This window comes from Varroa destructor, unplaced genomic scaffold (assembly GCF_002443255.2).
Source record: "Varroa destructor unplaced genomic scaffold, Vdes_3.0 BEIS01000002.1, whole genome shotgun sequence".
NCBI lineage: Eukaryota > Metazoa > Arthropoda > Arachnida > Mesostigmata > Varroidae > Varroa > Varroa destructor.
Window position 1 is genome coordinate 47,364,496 of NW_019211455.1, and position 19,779 is coordinate 47,384,274.

Genomic DNA, 19,779 nt, shown 5'->3' on the forward strand with positions numbered 1-19,779 from the left:
CTAAAATTGTACTAATATTTCAAAGACCCTTCTTTCGTTCGAATATATCTAACCTAAACTAAGTGTTTCGAGTTTTATGCCCGGCACCTCAGTTAGGCAATCCATAAGCCGGCTGACCCGCATCATGAAGTGTGTTTATGCTCCGATTTAAACCTAGTAATATCTAACAAGACCTGTTAATAATATCGAACTTTAATAATATTTATTTTTATTATATCTTTATTGTTTTGTGCAGTATTGCCTATAGCTCTAGTTATAAAATTGTCAATCACAACAGACAATTCATAGCGCAAACGTATGCATATATACAGCAAGCTGACATTTATTCGTTCTCATAAACAGACAGATGGTCATACATTAGGACATGATTATCACGCATACACAATAGGATTTCTGTTTATTTCTTTATTGCTATTTCTTTGATTTCTTCTTTTTCCTCTTGTTTGACGCAGAGCAACGTAGCTCATCTGCTGTTGTAGAATGCACCAACGGATTAGCGGCACCAAAAGGAATGTAGCGCTGACGAGCATCCTGTTAGGTAGTCATATTAGATGTTAAAAAAAAAAAAAGAATAGGACCGAATATTGGGAATACTGCGGTAATCATATTTCGAATAAGGGGTTAACAGAAAATTGGCAACTTCAAAAGCAGATAAATGCGGAAGCAATGTGCTCCGTATAAAACCATCGTTAATCTCTAAAATCCATATTTTGCACAATTTTCATATTTTCTAAATATTATTCTTGTTTTAATGTTTTCATTGCTTGTACTATGTCTACGATCTTGCATTATACGTCCAGTTTCGAGTTCATATTCCTAGCCAAGGACTGCCCTACTGCGTGTCCTTCAATAAGTACATTACCCAGTCGCCATTATTTCGACGCATCATGAAGAGTCATACTTTTAATTCCTCGACTAAATTAAACCAAACCAAATTTAATGATTTATGAACATCTTTTCGAAAGATAATAAAATATATAAATCATGCAGCGCCGGGAAACCGAACAAATCCCAAAATAATATTTCATAGTCGTTCTTGAAATGGGTGTAATTTTAATGCAAAGCGCGAACCTTGGTTGTAGAAAATACTTTCTTCTCGGTTGGACTGAATTGGATGGCAGGCACTTGAAGCTTTCTGCTAAGGGTAACACTTCCCGCAACACGCAATCGAATGGCTACCGATTCTAATGCGCAATTCATTACGACAGCTGCGTGGTCCTACATTGTTAGTATTGGGTAAAACGCGGAGTAGTGATTAGAATTAGTGAATGAAACTAGCTCTTATTTTTTTAATTTCTGATTCTCAGATGTCTAAAGCGTATCACCATTTCTTGCTCTAAAATATTTTTGATCGCTACTACTAGTGAGGACGCGAAGTGCGTGGCACCTTCAGCTTTGTTAGAACTAATACTAAACTTGTTTTTCTTGCTGACTCTTTTCTGCATAGTTACAACAGTGAGTTATCGGACGATACAAATCTATGAGAATTAATGAGTTTACGCGGTGTACGAACTGCAAGAAATATGCTCATAATGTCCATTTTATAAATTAAGATAAAGAAAAAAAACAGCGGGACAATTATAACGTAAATGCTTCTGCGTTTAACGATGTGTAGAAGGGAATGCTGATCTATAGTATTCGCACCTTTTTTATTCGGGTCTTTACACGGAATTGGGTCCCAGATGAACCAGTGCATTTTGTCCTCTTCAGCTTGGCACCCTTAAGCTCAGACGGTGACGTACCGGGAGCTACGGTTAAGAACCATACACGTTTTCTGGAGTTGAAAGCATCAAAATTTGCAGACATTTATAATTGAAAATAAAACATTATTCATACGTAAATGATTGCATTAAAAGTACTAAGCGGGAAGCCATTTAATAAATAAAATGAATTACATCAGTGGGCGAGTGTTTTGGTGTTATCCAGCATAAACGTGAACGCCAATGGGCACGCATACAGTTGTCGAAACTACAGCACGGTTTAAGCAAAACATTTTACCATGGCACGGTTTTTTTACTCGTTCAAATATAGCATGTTCTTGTTATCTTCACCAGCCATGTTTGTGCACATTTAGCCACAGAAACCAACCGCAAAAATTGATAGTTTCACTACGAGTGCGTCGTTTTAAGAGCCGACCGTCGTTTACTCTATTTAGAGAAATTGATTGATGATACAATCGTAGCAAGTGTTGCCATGTCCCAGAATTCACACTCACGTGTTCTACTGCTACAGAATTAATTTTGTGTTACATTTTTTATTCAATCAATTATTATATTTTTTATTATTTTATATTAGTTCCAACTATTATAACATAAAAACGCGTTGGATCAGTCTTTGTGGTTCTTGCACACGCTTGACAGAGCTGTAGCAAAAATTCAAATGAATGAATATCGTAGTTTTGAGTTATATTATCGATTTTCATTCTATCTTTTCTTTAATAATTGATCAGCGGAAGATGAACGTCGACTGAATGGCCAATTCACTTTCGACTTTACTTACTTTCGTCCATTGGCATCTACAAACATGTTGGAATCGACGGTTGGTGCGAGACTGGGAGAAAAATCCGGCGGAACGCCCGGCTCCGATAAAGATATTGTCCCCATGAACGGGACCGCGATCGAGTCGTCTTTCATATCACTGGCAGCACCACCACCGTTCGATGTCGCCATCAGCAACCTGTCAGAATGCGGAGTCATAACTTGAAAGCTACAAATATCAGTGATGACGTACACACAATGCTCAAACGTTCGGAGAAGATCACACAGACCGTCTGTAATATGCTCAACATTCACAGCGTCATAAAATAAACACTATGACCCTTTTTTCTAACTTCGGGAAGATTTCGATGGTTATCTCAAAGCTGCTGGTTCACATTTCGTCATTCGGAAGCCGCTGGCGTTTAACAGAGATACCGAATTGGACAGTAGTATTAAGATAAGAGACAATTTCAAATTAATACTCCTGCCATAGAAGCTCCTTCTTCTGATGCCAATATCCTTTTTTTGTGACGCCAGTCAAATGTACATTATTGGGGTTTCTGGACAGGTCTGCTTGCTAAGGAACACACGCACACGTTCAAAAACAAGAGCAGACGCTCCGCCAAGAGTCGGGTTTTGATTTCGATTTACAGCGGCCATTGGAAGCGGGCAGTCTGACTACTACGGATTCATCATTCAACCCACGGCTGAAGAACAGTTGGGAAGCTAACGTATGGGTACGCTAGGCCAAGTTATGTCTTGGACGTGAGCGTAGTCGATGAGGGTACGCACGCTTCCAATAAATCTGATTAAGTATGCTGCGTAATCAAAGGAGATAAATAATTTATTAAACTAGCGGTATAAGCGTCTTTTATACGAATTTCGCTAGCTTAAAACCAGATAGGAATACTTTACGAATTAAACTTGTTGTATCTAGTGACCACGAAATAAGTTACCTAGCATTTGTTGCTAGCTGAAACTAGTTGCTTACAATACAGGCAAACCCGATTTATGCAATTTGCCCGAAGCTTTGAATACATTTCGCAGTAATGGCCTTCCGATTCGCGGTAACGCTGTAAATTAAACATAATTTGCCCTGAGCTATTTCAAATACATTTGATCGGAATGATCGTTTGAATTCACAGCGGCTATAATATAGAAAATCCATGCTCTTCGTAATCGAAATAATATTATTATGCCTCAGATAACTGTTCTGTTGTCTATACAATTAATTTAAGCTTTGTATTATAAATAGAATAAATCGATCGACGATGGCGCAAGTAGATCACAGAAACGCAGATTCAAAGCGCTTGTCTGCGCAAACTGAATTTTGGCAGAAATTATAGTCAATGCTTCACCTGACGTCGCGGGCATGACTCGTGAGGGATCGTTCGAATCGAAAAGAGAAAGGGAGATGAAAGGGTGGTGCTCAGTTTTGTGTTGACGATAGAAGTATACCTGATGCTGTTGAACACATTGAGTTGCAAATGGTTGCCGCGTAGGGTGCTGGATAATTTGCTGTGCGAACTTAGGATAGACAGTTTTCATGGTAATTATGCAGAGGTGGAGATTACTGGATTGAAAGTCGAGCGAGCAATGGTAACCCTGTAGTTAGTTTTTTTCGAACAAGTAGTGACGAAGGAGGTAAATAAGTAAGTTGTGAAGAAAATTAACTGGCTGAAAGCGTTCTAGTTGACCTGAACAAGGAAAGTCTACCTTTTCATTATAGAAAGAAGAGGTAGACAAAACAAGGATATTATTGAAGAAAGAAATGAAACTGACGCTATTGAGCATTTTCTGGAGTAGAGCGAAAAATTACATTAACGATTGTCAACTTTTTCAGAATCTCGACGGTCTAAACCAGGTACTATTGCTGAAGTTTGACGAGTTAAAGAAGCAATGGGATTCGAAGGACATTGTCGATTCGGTCATTGTAGCTTTAACCGCCACAGAAAAAGCTGATATCAAAAAAGAGATAGATAACGGCACGTAACTTACATTATCCTCCATCAATCACATCTATTTAATATCAATTGTTATTCAAGTCAATTCATTGAGTTACGTATTAAAAATATACGAAACGCACTCCAACGTTTCTCTATCAATCTTACGTTTCGAGCACGTCGAAAACCAAGTGGTTTCATGTGAGGAATTCATTTCTAAGCAGAGTTTGCTTATTGACTTTTCTCCTTGTGTGTTACAGACATTCGCGACTTAGAAACAAGGTATGGCCTTTCTGAAGGTGCAGCCGAAGAAGTCTTGGCATTTTCTGGTTGGGATCTTTCATCTGCAGAGACAACCATTGAGCGAGCTATTCAAGTCATCGTGCTGGCACATAGGATCCAAATAAAGGAAGGTATCAATGAAGACAGTTCCGCAAATGGTAGTCACTCAAATAGCAATGGTAAGCACAGACCCGGTATTCTTTTTTGTACTTTGCAATACGGGTCTATTCCAAGATAACGTTAGCGTGTGCAAATGCGATCTCCAGAAAAAAGACAACAAGTCCGCTTGAGTCTTACTGTTATTGGTCATAGTTTGGTGCCTGATCGACCTATATATTAGGAAACAAAACTGGCGGAATTCAGAAAATACTTTGAACTTCTTAAAAACTACTGACTATTTTATTTAGCTTCTCTTTAGTTTTGAATTTACAGTAAGAGATATTCCTCGTACTATACATTACAACAAATTAAAGGTGCATATTATATTATGCACATAACTATATATTTTATTTGAGGGATTTGTTACAATGATGCACATGGTTATAATATAAGCAAGCTATTTTCAATAATTTATTTATGTATATTATTTTATGATTGCTTGCGCAGCGCACGGTAGATTCTTGATAGGAACAGATCATTTAGTCAATTTTTAATAAGTATCGGCGAATTCGGCAAAGCAATGAGTTTTGATAAAATGTTTCTGTTAGATTTGGCGTTTGTCTCGACCGTACCGAATGTTACTGTTTTTAAACTTAAATGATGCTGCTTGATACGTTCGAACATTCGTATGTCACTAATGCTGAATCCATCAGGAACTGGCGAGATTTTTTGCTTCTTTCCCCTCATACTAATATATGAAGGCAGCGCGTTTTGCATATGTGCTCCGAAATTTCCCTAAGCCATTCGATGTCGATATCACACAGATGCCTTGAATAGCCTGATATACAAAATTGAGTAGACTTTGATTTCAAAGTTAATGAGTGTAAAATATATTGGAGATGCGTATTACGCGAAAAATTATCTTTAGCATGTTCAGTGTATCTTAGGGCACCTGTCATGGCAACCTCTAAATCTGGAATAATTCTTACTGTTTTTAGGCTGAATTAGCCGACGAAATATAGATAACTGAGATTTCCGCACCCGAAATGTGGAACGGCGCATTTTTTAATCGATTGTTTTAAACCTAGCCTATTATTATATTCTAAAAACGTCTCTATAGTATCTTGTAATAACAAGCGGCCACCGCCTTGCATAACTTTTAATCTTGCATATATTTGCACATCATTTGCATCACATTTTTACAAACACCGACAGCGGTAATATGTACACTATTTATTTTATATACAAAGTGGACATGAGATGTCTCAGAATTTTCCTTCAAAGACAACCCGAAGCGGATCTAATGGTATTTGGTTATGTGTTATTGACTTCTGAACAGAAAATACGATCGCTGAGAAAACTTTGGATCCACTTCGCCAGTCAATTACTGCAGTTAAAACAATAAAGCAACTTAAGAAACCTGGAATGAATGGCTCGTTCGAATGCTGATTTGAAATCGAAGTAAACCACGTCGAAACGTTGAGACATTTTGATGAAGATTTGCGTACTAAAATTGTGTTTCTATGTTAGCTGTGGACTGGTGTTTTGTCCTGACCTGTAGGCAATGACCTGGTAATCGCTTACAGACTGACCATCAGATATCGAGCGTGTTAATATTCATCCACACAAATGACGCTTTCTAACAGCTAAGGTGCTACGATTAGTAATGTTGGCCTTTTATTGGTAGGCTTAATCCATGATTCTTTCTTGTATACCTGCACACCCATGGTTGTTCGAAATCTGTCTGGCGCCTGAACGCTTCCGAGAGATTGTCTGAAATTCGTTACAGATCTCAAGCTTGTAGTATACGCAAGATGGAAGCCTGTTCGCAGTCTCACTAGTTCTATCTTTCATATTGCTAGCGATATCTTCAGGTGCTCTATCTTTATTGGGTTGACATTCGCATCGTGTTCAATAAAGTGGAGCGGGCCCTTAGAAAACAGTAAACCATCCAATTGATTGCATCATGGCGATTCATCGGTCGGCTGATATGTACTTTTTTGCTTTTATCTGCCATTCATAAACAATCTGAACGCCTAATAAAGCTCAGTAAGCTCAAAAACGTTGCAAAAGCACCGTTATTCTTTCACAAATATAATGGAAAATAGCCTTTAGGCCATTACTTCGTTGAATACTGTTTACTCTGGTACCTGGTTGTTTTTCGATTGCTTTATTAAGGTTGCGATCCTTTGCTAATCATATTGTTTTTCTAGAAATAAATGTAGCTGATATACTTAAAGCACGGTTGCAGATTAACGAATAAGTACTGTAAATAACGCGTAAGCAAGAACCGTGCGTTTTACCTGTGTGGAACGCGTTCATTCATTAGCTAGTGAGTTAGTGAGCTAGTGATAAGTATTCGTACATGCTGTTCACATCTGTGCAGTTGTCAAAGACATCTTCTGGTTTATTTATTATTATTACTATTATTTATTATTATAAATAAATTATTTATTTACATACTGGATTATAACTTCGTTTTGGATAGTTGATCTTCGATAATATAATCCGTGGTTACGTCGCATATCATCGATTAGGAGTCATGCTGCAGAGCAAGATTCTAAGCCCGAATTTTCACGTACAATCCTACGGTAGTTTGAAACTTTATTATCGTCTTGTTACCATATTGTTGTAATCGACGTCAAGTGCCTCGACATAGAACATACTATCATTGCTGAAAATATTTATTTTCTGGGCTATTATGGAGTGCTCTGGTCCCTGAAGTGTTCATATAACGCACTCCCCTTGGGCGCTATTTTATAGTTGGTTTGTGCAGTGGCCGGTTGGCAGGTAAAATAGCGGCTATTATTACGGTTGCATGCAGCCATACATCCTCGACCATCAGTGCGCTCAGCTTTCGTTGTCAGTCTGATACAGCTTCTGGTAAGAAGCTGCCATTAATCTCCCATCAATGCGCTTTTTGCTAGCTTTTCGTCGTTCCCAAGGAGCGGCCATTTTTTGTTGTTTCTTTGTGTGGCTCTTTGTTAACTTTGCACAATTGACTTTTTACAAAGTCCACGTTGGTCCCATCACTAATATTGGCTAATGTTAAACCACTGCACCCTAAGTGTATATAGTTGTTAGACATAATAATACGTTTTACTGTCATCTCTCTGTTGAAAGAATTACGCAGCAGAATTTATGCAGAAGTACCATTCAGTTTGTTGCCGATTAATTACTAGAATTAATATTTTTTTTTAAGGACACTTTGACTAACGTTGATTCTTAGCCGACTGCCGAATACGGTTACTTTTCAATGTTTGCTCGCAAAAATAAACAAATAACGCGTCGCGCCTTTTAAGGCCGTTATCTTCGCTCATTAACGTTTGGTTATTTTTTTTATATATCTCATATGTTCCAGGAACTATTACTGACCCCGATTTCGCCCCGTTGCAGCTCGCCAGAGCCACTCCGGATCGCAAGCGAAGATTTCAGTGCGAACACTGCCAAAAAACATTCCCTTATCGATCCCGACTGGTTGCCCATGTCGTCACGCACACGGGAGAGAAATCCTTCGAATGCAGCCACTGCTCAAGTCGATTTGGCCGAGAGGATCTTTTAATCATTCACGAACGTTTCCACTTGAACGACAAGCCATATCGATGTAAAATACGAGGTTGTAATGCGCGATTCACCGCATCAAAGTACCTGACAATGCATAGCCGAACCCATGACGACAATCGCCTCTACAAGTGCAAAGTATGCTCAAGCACTTTTCGGACTTCAGCTCACCTTCGCTGCCATATGCAGTATCATGGCGGTGATGAAGGACGGACTCGCTGTAAAGTCTGCGATCAGCAGATGTTTATTAGCAGTCTTCGACGGCATATGTTTTTACACGGAAAAGATGGCTTAACACGCGACAGACCGCTGGAGTGCGAAATCTGCGGAGCGAAAATGCGCGACACGTTCCAGCTACAAGTTCACTCCCGAATACATACTGGGGTACGACCTTTCGCTTGTGAACATTGTGACCGATTCTTCGGGTCGACCAACACTTTACAGAAACACCGGCGCACTCATACACTGGAGAAGCCTTTCACGTGCGCCACGTGCGGATCAGCATTCGCTCGGAAGGATACCTTATCAGTACATGAACGATCACATCGAGGGGAGCGACCGTTCTCATGCAAAGAATGCCCAAGAAAATTCACACAAAGAGCGCATCTGTTTCGGCATGTGAAAAGTTTGCACAGCGACAAAGTGGTCAAGGTTCAGGCATCGGCACGACGTCGGGATGAAAACATTGCTGCAAAGCCAATATCTACATGCTGACGTTTGTTAGTTACTTCAACGACAGCCTTCGACACTGCCTTACGCTGGACCAGCAAGATTACTCGTGTCAAATATAAAATTATTATGTCTAATAATATTATTTACTATCGGATAATATTATAAGAAATATATGTTAAGCCATAGATGAGTTGTGATCTTTGCTTGATGCCAACTGTTTATTTCGCAAATCTCAATCTTCGGCTCGTTTAGAAAGGAAGAACTTTTGTAGTCGATTGCTCACGTTAACGGTGTACTTCCTGCACACTTATAAACAATGAGTCCGTTCGAATTGATATAAATGATCGAAACGAACAAAATAGGTATTGAAATGAAAAACTAGTCGTTAATATCTATATTAATTGCTGTTTCTCAGCTGTCCCATCTCCTACAGGGCTTCGGACTGTTATTTTCAGCATTCTTATACTTTCCTATTGCTATTTTTACTAAACGGTCTTGGCCTACCTAAGGCCAAATTTAAACCTTGAGATACCTATTTAGGTGACTTTAAAGTACGGAAGGAGATAGAAAAGATAAACCTCTTGGCGAAGCCAACTCTTATAGATACGAAACGTTAGTGGCTATTATAAGTAATACAGAAAGGTGAATCATTCAATTAATGGTATTTTATACGAAGAAATCTGATCCAAATACTGCATTTGTATAGCCTCCGCGTATATCTAGGTATATAGCTAAACCCAAACTAGAGACTACCTTTTTTAATGACAACATTTTGAATATCTGGATAGTAGTATTAGTAAGGTATAGAGAACCATGAGCACAATCCAATGAATAAACTTCACAGTGATGACTTGACCAGTCCATTTAGCTGTAAACTTAACCATTAGAACTTAGAACAACTCCTTAGTGAATTATTATTTTGTTCCATATAGGCAACTCCTAAAAATGCTTTTTTAGTAGGACAGGGCGCGATAAATAGCTGTTGTGCCATATAAATGCTCTTCATTTAAGTTCTTGTCTACTAACAAATACTGTTGACGAGTTGTGGTACTGAATTACCATAGCAGATAAGACTATCTCTCCTGAACGAAGCATTTTGTTGAAAGACTGTTCCCGTGAACAAGGAGAAAAACAACTGCAAATTATCAAGTTGAAGAATTTTCAAATTTAGTGAGAGAAACTTACGCGCCCTGTGCTGGGTACTGGAAGTGATGCTCTATATATTTTTGAATTCTTTTTCTCACGTCAATTTTTAAATAAATGTGTATTCCGAAAAATTCCAAAGGGTTCCATGTTTCCCATGTTCCAAATTTTTGTTGATCCCCTTGAAGCAGTATAAATTCTAAACCAATTTAAAGCAATATTATAATCACCTTCAAATCTAAACCAGAGCACACGGAAACCAACGTCTGGTGAATTGAAGTTCCGTAGTACCAGACGAATACCCCGGCAGCAGGGTCTGAACCGTTAAATATGTTTTCCCTTGTACTTTTCAAACAAACAAAAATGCAACACCACACTTCGTGCTGAAGTAGTGCTTAAAGGCAAGTAACGCAAGCAAAACTTGAACCACCTCGTTAGTCCCCTCGAAGCTATGTCGGCCTTCTAACGCTCGAAAAGCCTATCATATTATTATAAAAAGTAAATGTGGTATCGTATCAATTAATACTCTTCATCGATTTACCTTGTCAGCCAATATCGTAGAACACGTATCTACAAGGGCCATCTATGCAGACAATACGTTTCTGCCATTCAAACTAACAAAATTAATCGAAATATTCATTATATAATAATAATGATAACAATAATTATTAAATGTGGTCGTATTACCAGAAGTAGCTGACGATAGCCCGCGAGCTACTGAAACAATCAAAGAGCATCGTCATATAGCAGCTGGTAGTCTGTTATGACAACATAACAGACGGTTGAGCAAGTGAACGAGTTAAGTGTTTGTTATGATCTCCGTAGGTGCCAATAGGCAGCATTGGTGTGTTGGTGATCTCGCGGACACAGCAAAATGCTCAGGGTTGTTCAAGGTGAGAACTGAAATTCGGCGTGAATTTTCGCCTGAATTCAACATTTGGCTCCTTGGTCATTTGTGCCGAAACACTTAAATCGATAACGTCCAAAGGACGAGTGAAATCTGTTTGGTCGAGTGTGTTGTTAACTGAGAGCGGTTGTAAATTGCAGTATCGAGTGATAATACAGTATTAGTAAATGTTCGGTTATTTATGAGCTGCTAACGTCGGCCTTTTGAATGTAGCCTACTTTGGAGGGTACATATTGGTTTGTGGTGTTGCTTAGTTTAGAAATCCTTAACCGAATATGTACCTTGAGAACAAATACTTGCTAGCCATTAGGTTAGCGTTCCATTATTATTATACCGAGTTATAGATCGAACTCAAATGCGACAAAATGGCTAAGTATAACAGTAGTCCCCGGATGTATATTGTACATATTAAGAAGAAGAGGTACTTGGCATCAACGTAGGCCAGTGATCATCATATAGCCCTAAAGTGTACCTCCTGAGTACGTAAGGCAGGTTTACCAAATGTACCCTGCTCCATTTAGAAGAGAACAACCACTATAGTATTTTATAGTTCTTGCTTAATTATTAGAGAGTCATTATAAAAGAGTCATTGCACCTGTGTTCTTGTTTTTGATTAATTTATAGCTTCGGCGGCGTATATGTAATGATTACGTCCCACTACATTATAGAAGATGTCATTGCAAATGACTCAATAAAGTACTTGCATGTTTTTCATGTAGATAAGCTTCCACATTAGGCTTTCCTGTAACTAGGTTAAGGTTGGGTTAGGTTATAATTATGGTATTATATAGGTTATTATATTAAACTTTGCGTATTAAATTAGCTTGGCAAAGTGAAAATTCCACGCATTCATTGTGTCCCACTCGAAACAAACCATGAATTTCAAACTTGCTACAATACTGCTAAACTAACCTGAAGAAAGGCAGGCTATACGTTATTTCAGTGTGCCTTTTTACCTCTATTCAGTAGAAAAATAAGTACTGTGTTTTAGCCATGTTGAATATAAATGGGAACATCATTAGTTAATTTCGTGAACATTCATAGTATAGCATTTGACTAGTTTATCCTCACTAAGAGAATGTATTTATGGGCAGTGCATAAAAACGCTCGTATATTTTCCTTGCAATTTTTCTTTAACAATATTAAGTAAATTCATCTTTTACTTTAGTATTTCTCACTTTGACTATATATCTCCTTTATAGTTTTATTCTTGTTTGCTTTGTGTGTACTTGCTTTTTACACGATTCAGGGCTTCGGTGGCAAGTCCAGCGGAGCGGCTTGACCGGCTTTCCGTTGGTATCTGCGTGTCCTTTAAGTACATCGATTAGTTCCAGTGCCGCACAAAAAGAGCAGATTGGTGATCAGCCTGCCGGAAACGATGAAGCCACCCTTACGCGTCCAGGATACTCACCCTTTCAAGTAAGGTTACTAGGTGGTATTACTCACCCTAATGTCGAAATACGAAAGAACTGTAAACGACTTAAAATGAGGTACCGTTTGCTCAGGACCTTACTTATATTTATAGCTCTTGGATATAAAAAAAGAAAATTGGCTAAATTGATGTCAAAGACACAGATTCTGGCACTAACGTTTCGTTTTCTACTTATTTTACGCTTTAACGCAGCTCTATATAATCAGTCCGTTTTTTGTGAAGTAGGATGCTGAACAATTCTACTTCGTACGAAAGCGAGATTCTGAGCGAAATTACTTTATTCAATAAGCTAATAAATAGTACGGTATGCACTGATCCCTAACTGATATCGCATTAACGAATTTCGTAAAAGAAAAGTTTCTTTACCTCAACGTGAAATTAGACTGAAGACATAACTCACTTCTTGTTTCATTTTTTAAACTCAGATCGACTTCAAGACTAATAAAGTGGAGTACGCACTAGCCCGTGCAGATGATTTAGTAAACTGGGCCAGAAAAGGCTCGCTATGGCCGCTGACATTCGGCCTTGCGTGCTGTGCCGTTGAGATGATGCACATCGCTGCTCCACGATATGACATGGATCGTTTCGGCGTCGTGTTTCGGGCTTCTCCGCGACAAGCGGACGTCATTATTGTTGCCGGAACCGTCACCAACAAAATGGCGCCGGCTCTTCGGAAAGTCTACGATCAAATGGTTGACCCGTGTTGGGTGATCTCCATGGGATCATGCGCCAACGGTATGATCATGCCACAAATATAATGTATTGACGTACCGCTATTGATAATTTCAAGTTATGAGAGTGATGCTGGAGTGATGACAGCTTGATTCAGTTGTTCGTTAAACATAATTTTATATTTGTTACCTGATTTTTATGGAAGGTGCTCAATATGTCATATTAATAATGCGTCAGGTTTAGTAGAATGACATCAGTTTTTACGGTTCTGTCGGAACTTGACGTCTTGCGCGCACAGCAAGTGATTTCTGCTCGTTACTACATTAAAGCTAGGATGTTTCAGATGGCGGATGCAACTGTATGCCCCACAAAGAACTGGCTATTTGTTGTTACAAATACCTACGTATGTTGCTATCTGTATTTTCGTCTGGCTTTGCGCACTGGCCATTTAATAAAATATTTGTCCCTGTAAACAGTTTTTTGTGCTTCTCAACGATATGTTTTGGTTTTGCTTTCTTTGCAGGTGGTGGCTATTATCATTATTCGTATTCAGTTGTCCGTGGCTGTGATCGTATTATCCCTGTAGACATTTACGTACCCGGATGTCCACCTACTGCTGAGGCGCTGATGTATGGCATCCTGTTGCTTCAGAGAAAGATTAAGCGTATGAACAGTGCACAGATGTGGTACCGCAAGTAACTGAGAAGTAGCAGTTGCAAACTTATCTCTAGGGGCGAGACGAAAGTAAAATAGAATAGGATGCGTCATCTACAAATGGTACCGTCTTCTTTTCTGAAAAACGGCAAAACGCTTTTAGCAGTTTGTATATACGATCTTGCAGTCGGATGACAATGATTCGGCCGGATGACGAAGGTGACAATAAAATAGAAACCCAAATGAAATGCGAACGTTTATTAAGTTGGGTCAATCAGGCCTGACAATACCGTACGGAGAACGGTTTAGACAGCAGGAATCTGCCTGAAATACATGATAAAATGGTCTGAAAAAAATACTTCGACGTGTAGTCAGATGAAAGATGCCTTTTTGGGTTTATGATGAGCAGCTCTGATGAGCATTGTTGTAGTAAAAGGAAATATAGCAATTAATTATTTCAGAGTTAAGTGATAAATGTAAGGTGGACGGATCACACGTCTATACACACTATACGGCATGCAACAACAATAAATGCAGTCGAAAGTAGACGTTTTAACAACAGTAATATAGAATCTGTTGTCTTTTGGTAAAGACAGTTAGTGTTAAAAGACAAAAAAAAAATTGTTTGCGGATTTTGTGACGCAAACAGTATTTTTTTTAAGGTACATATTCTTTGCATTTATTCAAGGGATCACCTTGAGTCTGTTTTTGTATTCAGTTGTCATGAAAACAGCTTTGAGTGGTTCACCCTTTTAAAGAGATTTGACTTCAAACTCCATAATGACCCTTTACGTTTTCTTTTGGTTTTAATAATTGGTAATTCAGAATGAAAAGTGGCAAACATTAGTCTCATATTTCATAATAACGCTATTTTATAATTGGTGACATTTAGCGGAACTTCTTTGGTCTTCGAGGTGCGCTCGTACACTTCGAAATATAGGAGTGTTTGCTTGTATATTCATTCAGGCTTTTAACAAATAAACCATAGTAAGCCTGAAAAATCACAATTTTTAAGTTTCCGCGAGTATAAGTCCCATTATAAAATTTTAGTAGTGAAGACAAGCTCTGCATTTGCTAAAGGCTCTACAACTAGGAATATCTTTAACCGTTAGTTCAACAAGTGCCCGAAAGGAAACTTTGAACTCAAAAATGAGCACTGTTGAAGACCCTCGATAGATCACAACGAGTTAAGAGCTGTGGTGAAATCGGACCCATCTCAAAATGCATGAGTAGTAGTATTCAAGTTTAACGTGCGTAAAAATGCCATACTTGTTTGCCTCAGTCAACTTAATAAAGTAAAAAAAATTGGCAAATAGTGCTGCGTGATTTGAGCAAGGATAAAAAACAAAAATGTATGGACGTTCTTTTTTGCCCTCACGCTGCTGCAGTGGCCCATTTTTGCACTTAATTGCAACCTGCGATGAACGATCGATTCTCTATGGTAATAAAGCACGATCACATCAATAGGCGCATGCGACTGATGGGGCATCATGCTAAAGCGATTGTATAGCTTTAAGAATATATGGTGTACGTTAGTGGGCTAATACAGGCGTTACGTACTACAGCTTTATGAGTTCTGGTTCGTCTATAATGACTGAAATGTACCGGAAACAATTATTATTACACAGATTATTTTTGTTAATGTTAACAGCTTTTTCGTAAAAAAAATATTTGGATTGTAGAAATTGCTCTTCGAAACTTCATAGATTTTTGTTCTATTACTCTAGAAATTCTATAGCAGCGGAAAAAGCTACCAGCCAGATACCAGGAGGTCGTTGAAATTAAAGTTACACGATTTGAATGAAAATAAAATTGCACATGTAAAAAAAATCCAAACAGCTACAATTCATTACGTTACGTTTTGTACAAAACGGCGACCCAATACTCACAAGAAAACCAGGTTTTAAATGAACGTTTTTGTGTGAAAGGAAGTAGGTAAAGCTTAATGATGGTGTTAGCGTGATAGCCAAATTCAGCCTGGTTATTTGTAAAGTCTAATCCGGGTAAATATCAAAAAGCGCTTGATGCCTTTGGCAAGCAGGTATTACCGTGTTGTGTTTCTGGAGCTGCAGATATTAAGCATACCGATTTAAAAAAATGTATGGCTAAAATTAGAAAGCTGACATGTCGCTTTGTTTATTGCGTTCGTCGTTTAGATAGAAGAATATTTCGCTATTTCCGCGTCTGTGGTCCGGCCGAAATAGAAACTAACTAGAAACACAAACTCTGCCAAACGTCAACAGTTGTTTAATTATTCACTTGAAAATGGTTTGAGAAGGACGTTTGCTGAAAGCATGCGCGAACGGTTAGCGGGACGTTTCTTTATTACAAAATTAGTGCTTCGTATCCACGTCGTATAGCGCAGTCGGTAACGTGTTTGCCTGTTCAACTTAGGAATAGCTTGTGAGGTGGTCTAAGTTTGACTGGCAGTGGGCACATTTCGTTTAGTATTGACAGAAGCCAGCCATCTGAAATACTACCTGACGGCTTGAGTAGCAAACGTAAAACACGAAAAACATTTTTCACACGTTGATTCTATAATAATTATATTTCGAAGTACCGCTCACTTTCTCGAATGCCTCTAGCAAAGCTGAGTTATTAGACTGTTAGCGCCAGCTAAACTTAGCTTGCGGCTTCACCATTGTCGTGTATCGTCGTGACAAGATCAGCGGTGAAACCACGAGGAAGTTCATGACATGTCTTTAAGTTTAGTGGGCAAACACGTTCCTGCTAGATCATTTTACGCAGACGTGAATGAGTCACTATGTAATTAGCGCCACACGGAACAGACGTATAATCAGAGATACACGGCGTTCAGCCGCATACAGAGGATGAGATGTTGGTCTCAGTAAACTTTAAAACGAAGCTGATTTTCTGTAGATTCATGTATTGAAATGGGCTTCGCCTTCACAACAGCCCCTTTATTTATATTTTATTATCCCGGACAGATCAACGAGCCTCAATGGCATGAGACACTCGCGTGTGCTAAATCTCGTGTATGAGTCTCTGTTTCGATAATTGTATTTTTAATATAAGATTAGGTTGTTGCTTGGAATGATGAACTGTCTATTTCGGTTCCTACATTTCACTCAAGTTGTATAGAGCAGGAACTACTGTGCAAGAAGTGCGCTGCGATGACGCTGCGACAACATTTTTTTTATTTATTTTTTTTTAAGGGCAAGAAAATGTTAGCAGTAAAAATATCCAATCGAACCCCTTCTAAGGTTGTGTATTATTGCCCATATAAAACCGGGTATGACGGCGCCTTCGGCAAAGAACGAAATTTGACTTCACAATGTATCAGGAATGGTCAAGCTTTGAAAGGTTAGGTTAGTGACTAAAAAACATTGAATCGTTAACATGCTAGAACACGCATTTTATTCTTCACTTTATTTGATAGGGAGACTATCTCTCAATTTAACTGAAAAGCTACTGTTGTAATATATGCTGTCAGCAGCACATCACCTTTGAACATGCATGAAGTCACATTTTCTTCTTTGCTAACATAAGTTATTTCACTCTCTTCCTGCTGCTGCTACTATTCAGTAGATAAGCAACTGTTACGTACTTAGTGGCGTTGCAGATGTCACATACTCTTTTAAAAATCGTTGCAACAACTTTAGTCCCTTCACTCTGATTGCATTCTTCTAGCTTCGGGTACTTAAGGACGGCCTTCAGTTTTCTACTTCTCGTCTGGGTTGCAGCTTTCGAAAGACAAAATTCTAGAAATTCAGTGACAAGCAACGTTCTGCAAGCGAACTGTTAGTCGAACATCGGCTAATTCTTTCGGTATTCTTTTGGTACTAGTCAGTTGGTCGTACCCGTCCTCACTGGAATTTGATCATTAAAAAACGCAAACCATACACCGGTATTTTTTTGACCCACTATCATTTCCTAGGATTCACTGAAGGGCGTTGAGAAGCTCACCCTTTATCACACATTGAACAAATTCGTTCTCCGGTCTAACAAAACCTGGCCTTTCAGTTGTTCCAAATACTGTAGGTGTTTGAAAATATTCCCAGGCAAGATTGAGTGTGAAGTACTGTGTTCTGCAGATCATTTGTCAATGACATGTAAAATTCGCTGGAAATGTCCCTGCGTTCAGTTTTCCATAATCTATGGTTGTACGATATTTACGGTTTTTCCTTTTGACCAAAAAGCCGAACTGGTATATAAGACTGTGAAAATCGGATCCTTGCGTCACCCATTACTTGCACAACCGAAGGTAAGGTTTGCAGATTTAAAGAAAACAATCAACATGATTTTCATAAAAAGGACAGCCTGCTAGTTCTTCGATGTCAAACTCGGCGGGAAAGTCAATCAGTAGTCACAGACGTCATAAACACATTTTAATATCGGCTTATCAATGCGCACAGTTTAGCTTGAATTTCCAATCGCATATACTCATTAATGATTAGCTGATCTTCTGTGATTATGGTTGCTTCGGTGGGTCATATTATTTTTGTCATATTATTTCGTGCTACTTTATTTGATGTGAGATAAAAACTGCTTAACAATCCAGACACTTTCCTTCAAACTATCCAACGACGTGTGGCTAACCCTGTATATGAAAAAAAGGATACAAGTATTTTCGTTATATAAATAATATTTATGAAAAGTGTGTAATTAACGCTAATTAGTTGTAAACATTATCTCTCTCTCAAACATCGCTTTGGTGTTGTAGCTTTGATTAAGCTGACTATCTAATCACGCCGAGTATCCCTTATACAAATAGAATTAAAATAACGTGGATTTTAGCAAATATTTACCTTTTATTTAGTTGTTCGACATTCTTGTTTCCTCACAATAGCCTTATTGACCCCTGCTGTCCACGCCATTTCGCGACACCTCCTTCACTTAGGTAGACTCTTTCCTACATCTCTTCCATATATATATATATATATATATATATATATATATATATATATATATATATATATATATATATATAGAATGACGAGACAGACGACCATGCACGTCTTTTCCGCTCATCGACGCGTTCAACGCATAGAGGAAAACGCTGCGCAGCAATCAGCGTGAGACACGGTGTTTGCTTTCGACGCTTTCCGCTTTCTCCAATGTATTGATCTTCAGTTTTTTTTTTCTGTTATTACCTGGTTATTTTATGTTCGCATATGCTTTATATCATACTATATGCACTCATCTAAATGTAAGGCCCCTCCATCCTGAAACGGTGTACTTGTCCTGCTGTGCACGTTTCTTTGCTGCTATGGTTACTTCGATGGTGATGTGATGTTCGTGCATATCCTTGGTTCAACTTGTTGTTAGTGCAACAATTTCGAACAAGTTTAGAAATTTCGGTTCTTCTTCGATCTTGCCTGATTTACTTAATACAGACACACACTACTAATAATTTGAGTATGGATGAAAAACATTAGTTTTCATTAATTGAATTCTCGAAAATCCGAGAAGTTTTGTTTCACCCTCGCTAAATCCAAAGTCTCATATGGTTTTCGATAATTCTTGCGTTTCCGAAAATAGAAATTATTGCGCTCTTTGTTTAGCTCTATGGATCAATTAGTTCGCGCAAATGATGTGACATTATGAAATGTGTACTTCTAAAGACACTGTTTTGTACCAAAATTTTTCACAGCCAAATTTTCGTCTTTATCTAAAGGACTTTTATAATCAGCAACAGTTTATCGATTTTTTTTTTGCATTTCGTACACCAGCAATTTTCTTCTGCAACTTGTCAAGTAGTCGTCAACACAAACCGAACTCTTCATTAACTCGCCATAACATCTAAATGAATGGAACCTAACTTTCTAACCTCTCCATTGCTCTATCTTGTTTTGCTTTATGTTTGAATGATTGTTCTCTCCTCATTGAGTCTCACTCGGGTGTAGCGTACTGATCGGTGTATGTTTGATTATCTACTTCGTTGCCTATGGCAGATTCTATAAATGTCTTATAAAC

At 38.4% G+C, this 19,779-nt stretch overlaps 3 protein-coding genes across 6 annotated transcripts; 2 read left to right on the forward strand and 1 right to left on the reverse strand.

The window, feature by feature from the left end:
• Positions 1-281: 281 nt before the first annotated feature.
• LOC111244150 (uncharacterized) lies at positions 282-3,087 on the reverse strand. The gene is made up of 4 exons (XM_022790894.2): positions 2,500-3,087; positions 1,645-1,774; positions 1,072-1,218; positions 282-531 (listed from the first exon to the last, which is right to left on the reverse strand). Exons 1-4 carry the CDS (start codon positions 2,694-2,696, stop codon positions 412-414), a joined length of 594 nt encoding a protein of 197 aa, XP_022646629.1. The 5' UTR covers positions 2,697-3,087; the 3' UTR covers positions 282-411.
• A 153-nt stretch (positions 3,088-3,240) lies between these two features.
• LOC111244148 (uncharacterized) lies at positions 3,241-9,219 on the forward strand. 4 transcript variants are annotated; one of them, XM_086981594.1, is made up of 4 exons: positions 3,241-3,261; positions 4,321-4,462; positions 4,681-4,881; positions 8,163-9,219. In XM_086981594.1, exons 1-4 carry the CDS (start codon positions 3,256-3,258, stop codon positions 9,074-9,076), a joined length of 1,263 nt encoding a protein of 420 aa, XP_086837720.1. In that variant the 5' UTR covers positions 3,241-3,255; the 3' UTR covers positions 9,077-9,219. The 4 variants fall into 4 exon arrangements, with proteins under 4 accessions (XP_086837720.1, XP_086837722.1, XP_022646627.1 ...); XM_086981596.1 differs by lacking the exons at positions 3,241-3,261; positions 8,163-9,219 and adding exons at positions 3,799-4,076; positions 6,141-8,147; XM_022790892.2 differs by lacking the exon at positions 3,241-3,261 and adding an exon at positions 3,859-4,076.
• A 1,692-nt stretch (positions 9,220-10,911) lies between these two features.
• LOC111244149 (uncharacterized) lies at positions 10,912-14,414 on the forward strand. The gene is made up of 4 exons (XM_022790893.2): positions 10,912-11,070; positions 12,334-12,503; positions 12,942-13,251; positions 13,712-14,414. The coding sequence occupies exons 1-4, from the start codon at positions 11,052-11,054 to the stop codon at positions 13,885-13,887; spliced, it is 675 nt and encodes a 224-aa protein (XP_022646628.1). The 5' UTR covers positions 10,912-11,051; the 3' UTR covers positions 13,888-14,414.
• Positions 14,415-19,779: the final 5,365 nt, after the last annotated feature.

Excerpts from the sequence above, each read along its gene's own strand:
- LOC111244150 (XM_022790894.2), bottom strand. The coding sequence starts at position 2,696 with ATGACTCCGCATTCTGACAGGTTGCTGATGGCGACATCGAACGGTGGT. Across the intron at positions 1,219-1,644 it reads TAAAGACCCGAATAAAAAAG|GACCACGCAGCTGTCGTAAT; the intron begins GTGCGAATACTA and ends CTAACAATGTAG. Across the intron at positions 532-1,071 it reads AAGTATTTTCTACAACCAAG|GATGCTCGTCAGCGCTACAT; the intron begins GTTCGCGCTTTG and ends ACTACCTAACAG.
- LOC111244148 (XM_022790892.2), top strand. The coding sequence starts at position 3,939 with ATGCTGTTGAACACATTGAGTTGCAAATGGTTGCCGCGTAGGGTGCTG. Across the intron at positions 4,463-4,680 it reads CAAAAAAGAGATAGATAACG|ACATTCGCGACTTAGAAACA; the intron begins GCACGTAACTTA and ends TGTGTGTTACAG. Across the intron at positions 4,882-8,162 it reads TAGTCACTCAAATAGCAATG|GAACTATTACTGACCCCGAT; the intron begins GTAAGCACAGAC and ends CATATGTTCCAG.
- LOC111244149 (XM_022790893.2), top strand. Across the intron at positions 12,504-12,941 it reads CAGGATACTCACCCTTTCAA|ATCGACTTCAAGACTAATAA; the intron begins GTAAGGTTACTA and ends TTTTAAACTCAG. Across the intron at positions 13,252-13,711 it reads CATGGGATCATGCGCCAACG|GTGGTGGCTATTATCATTAT; the intron begins GTATGATCATGC and ends CTTTCTTTGCAG.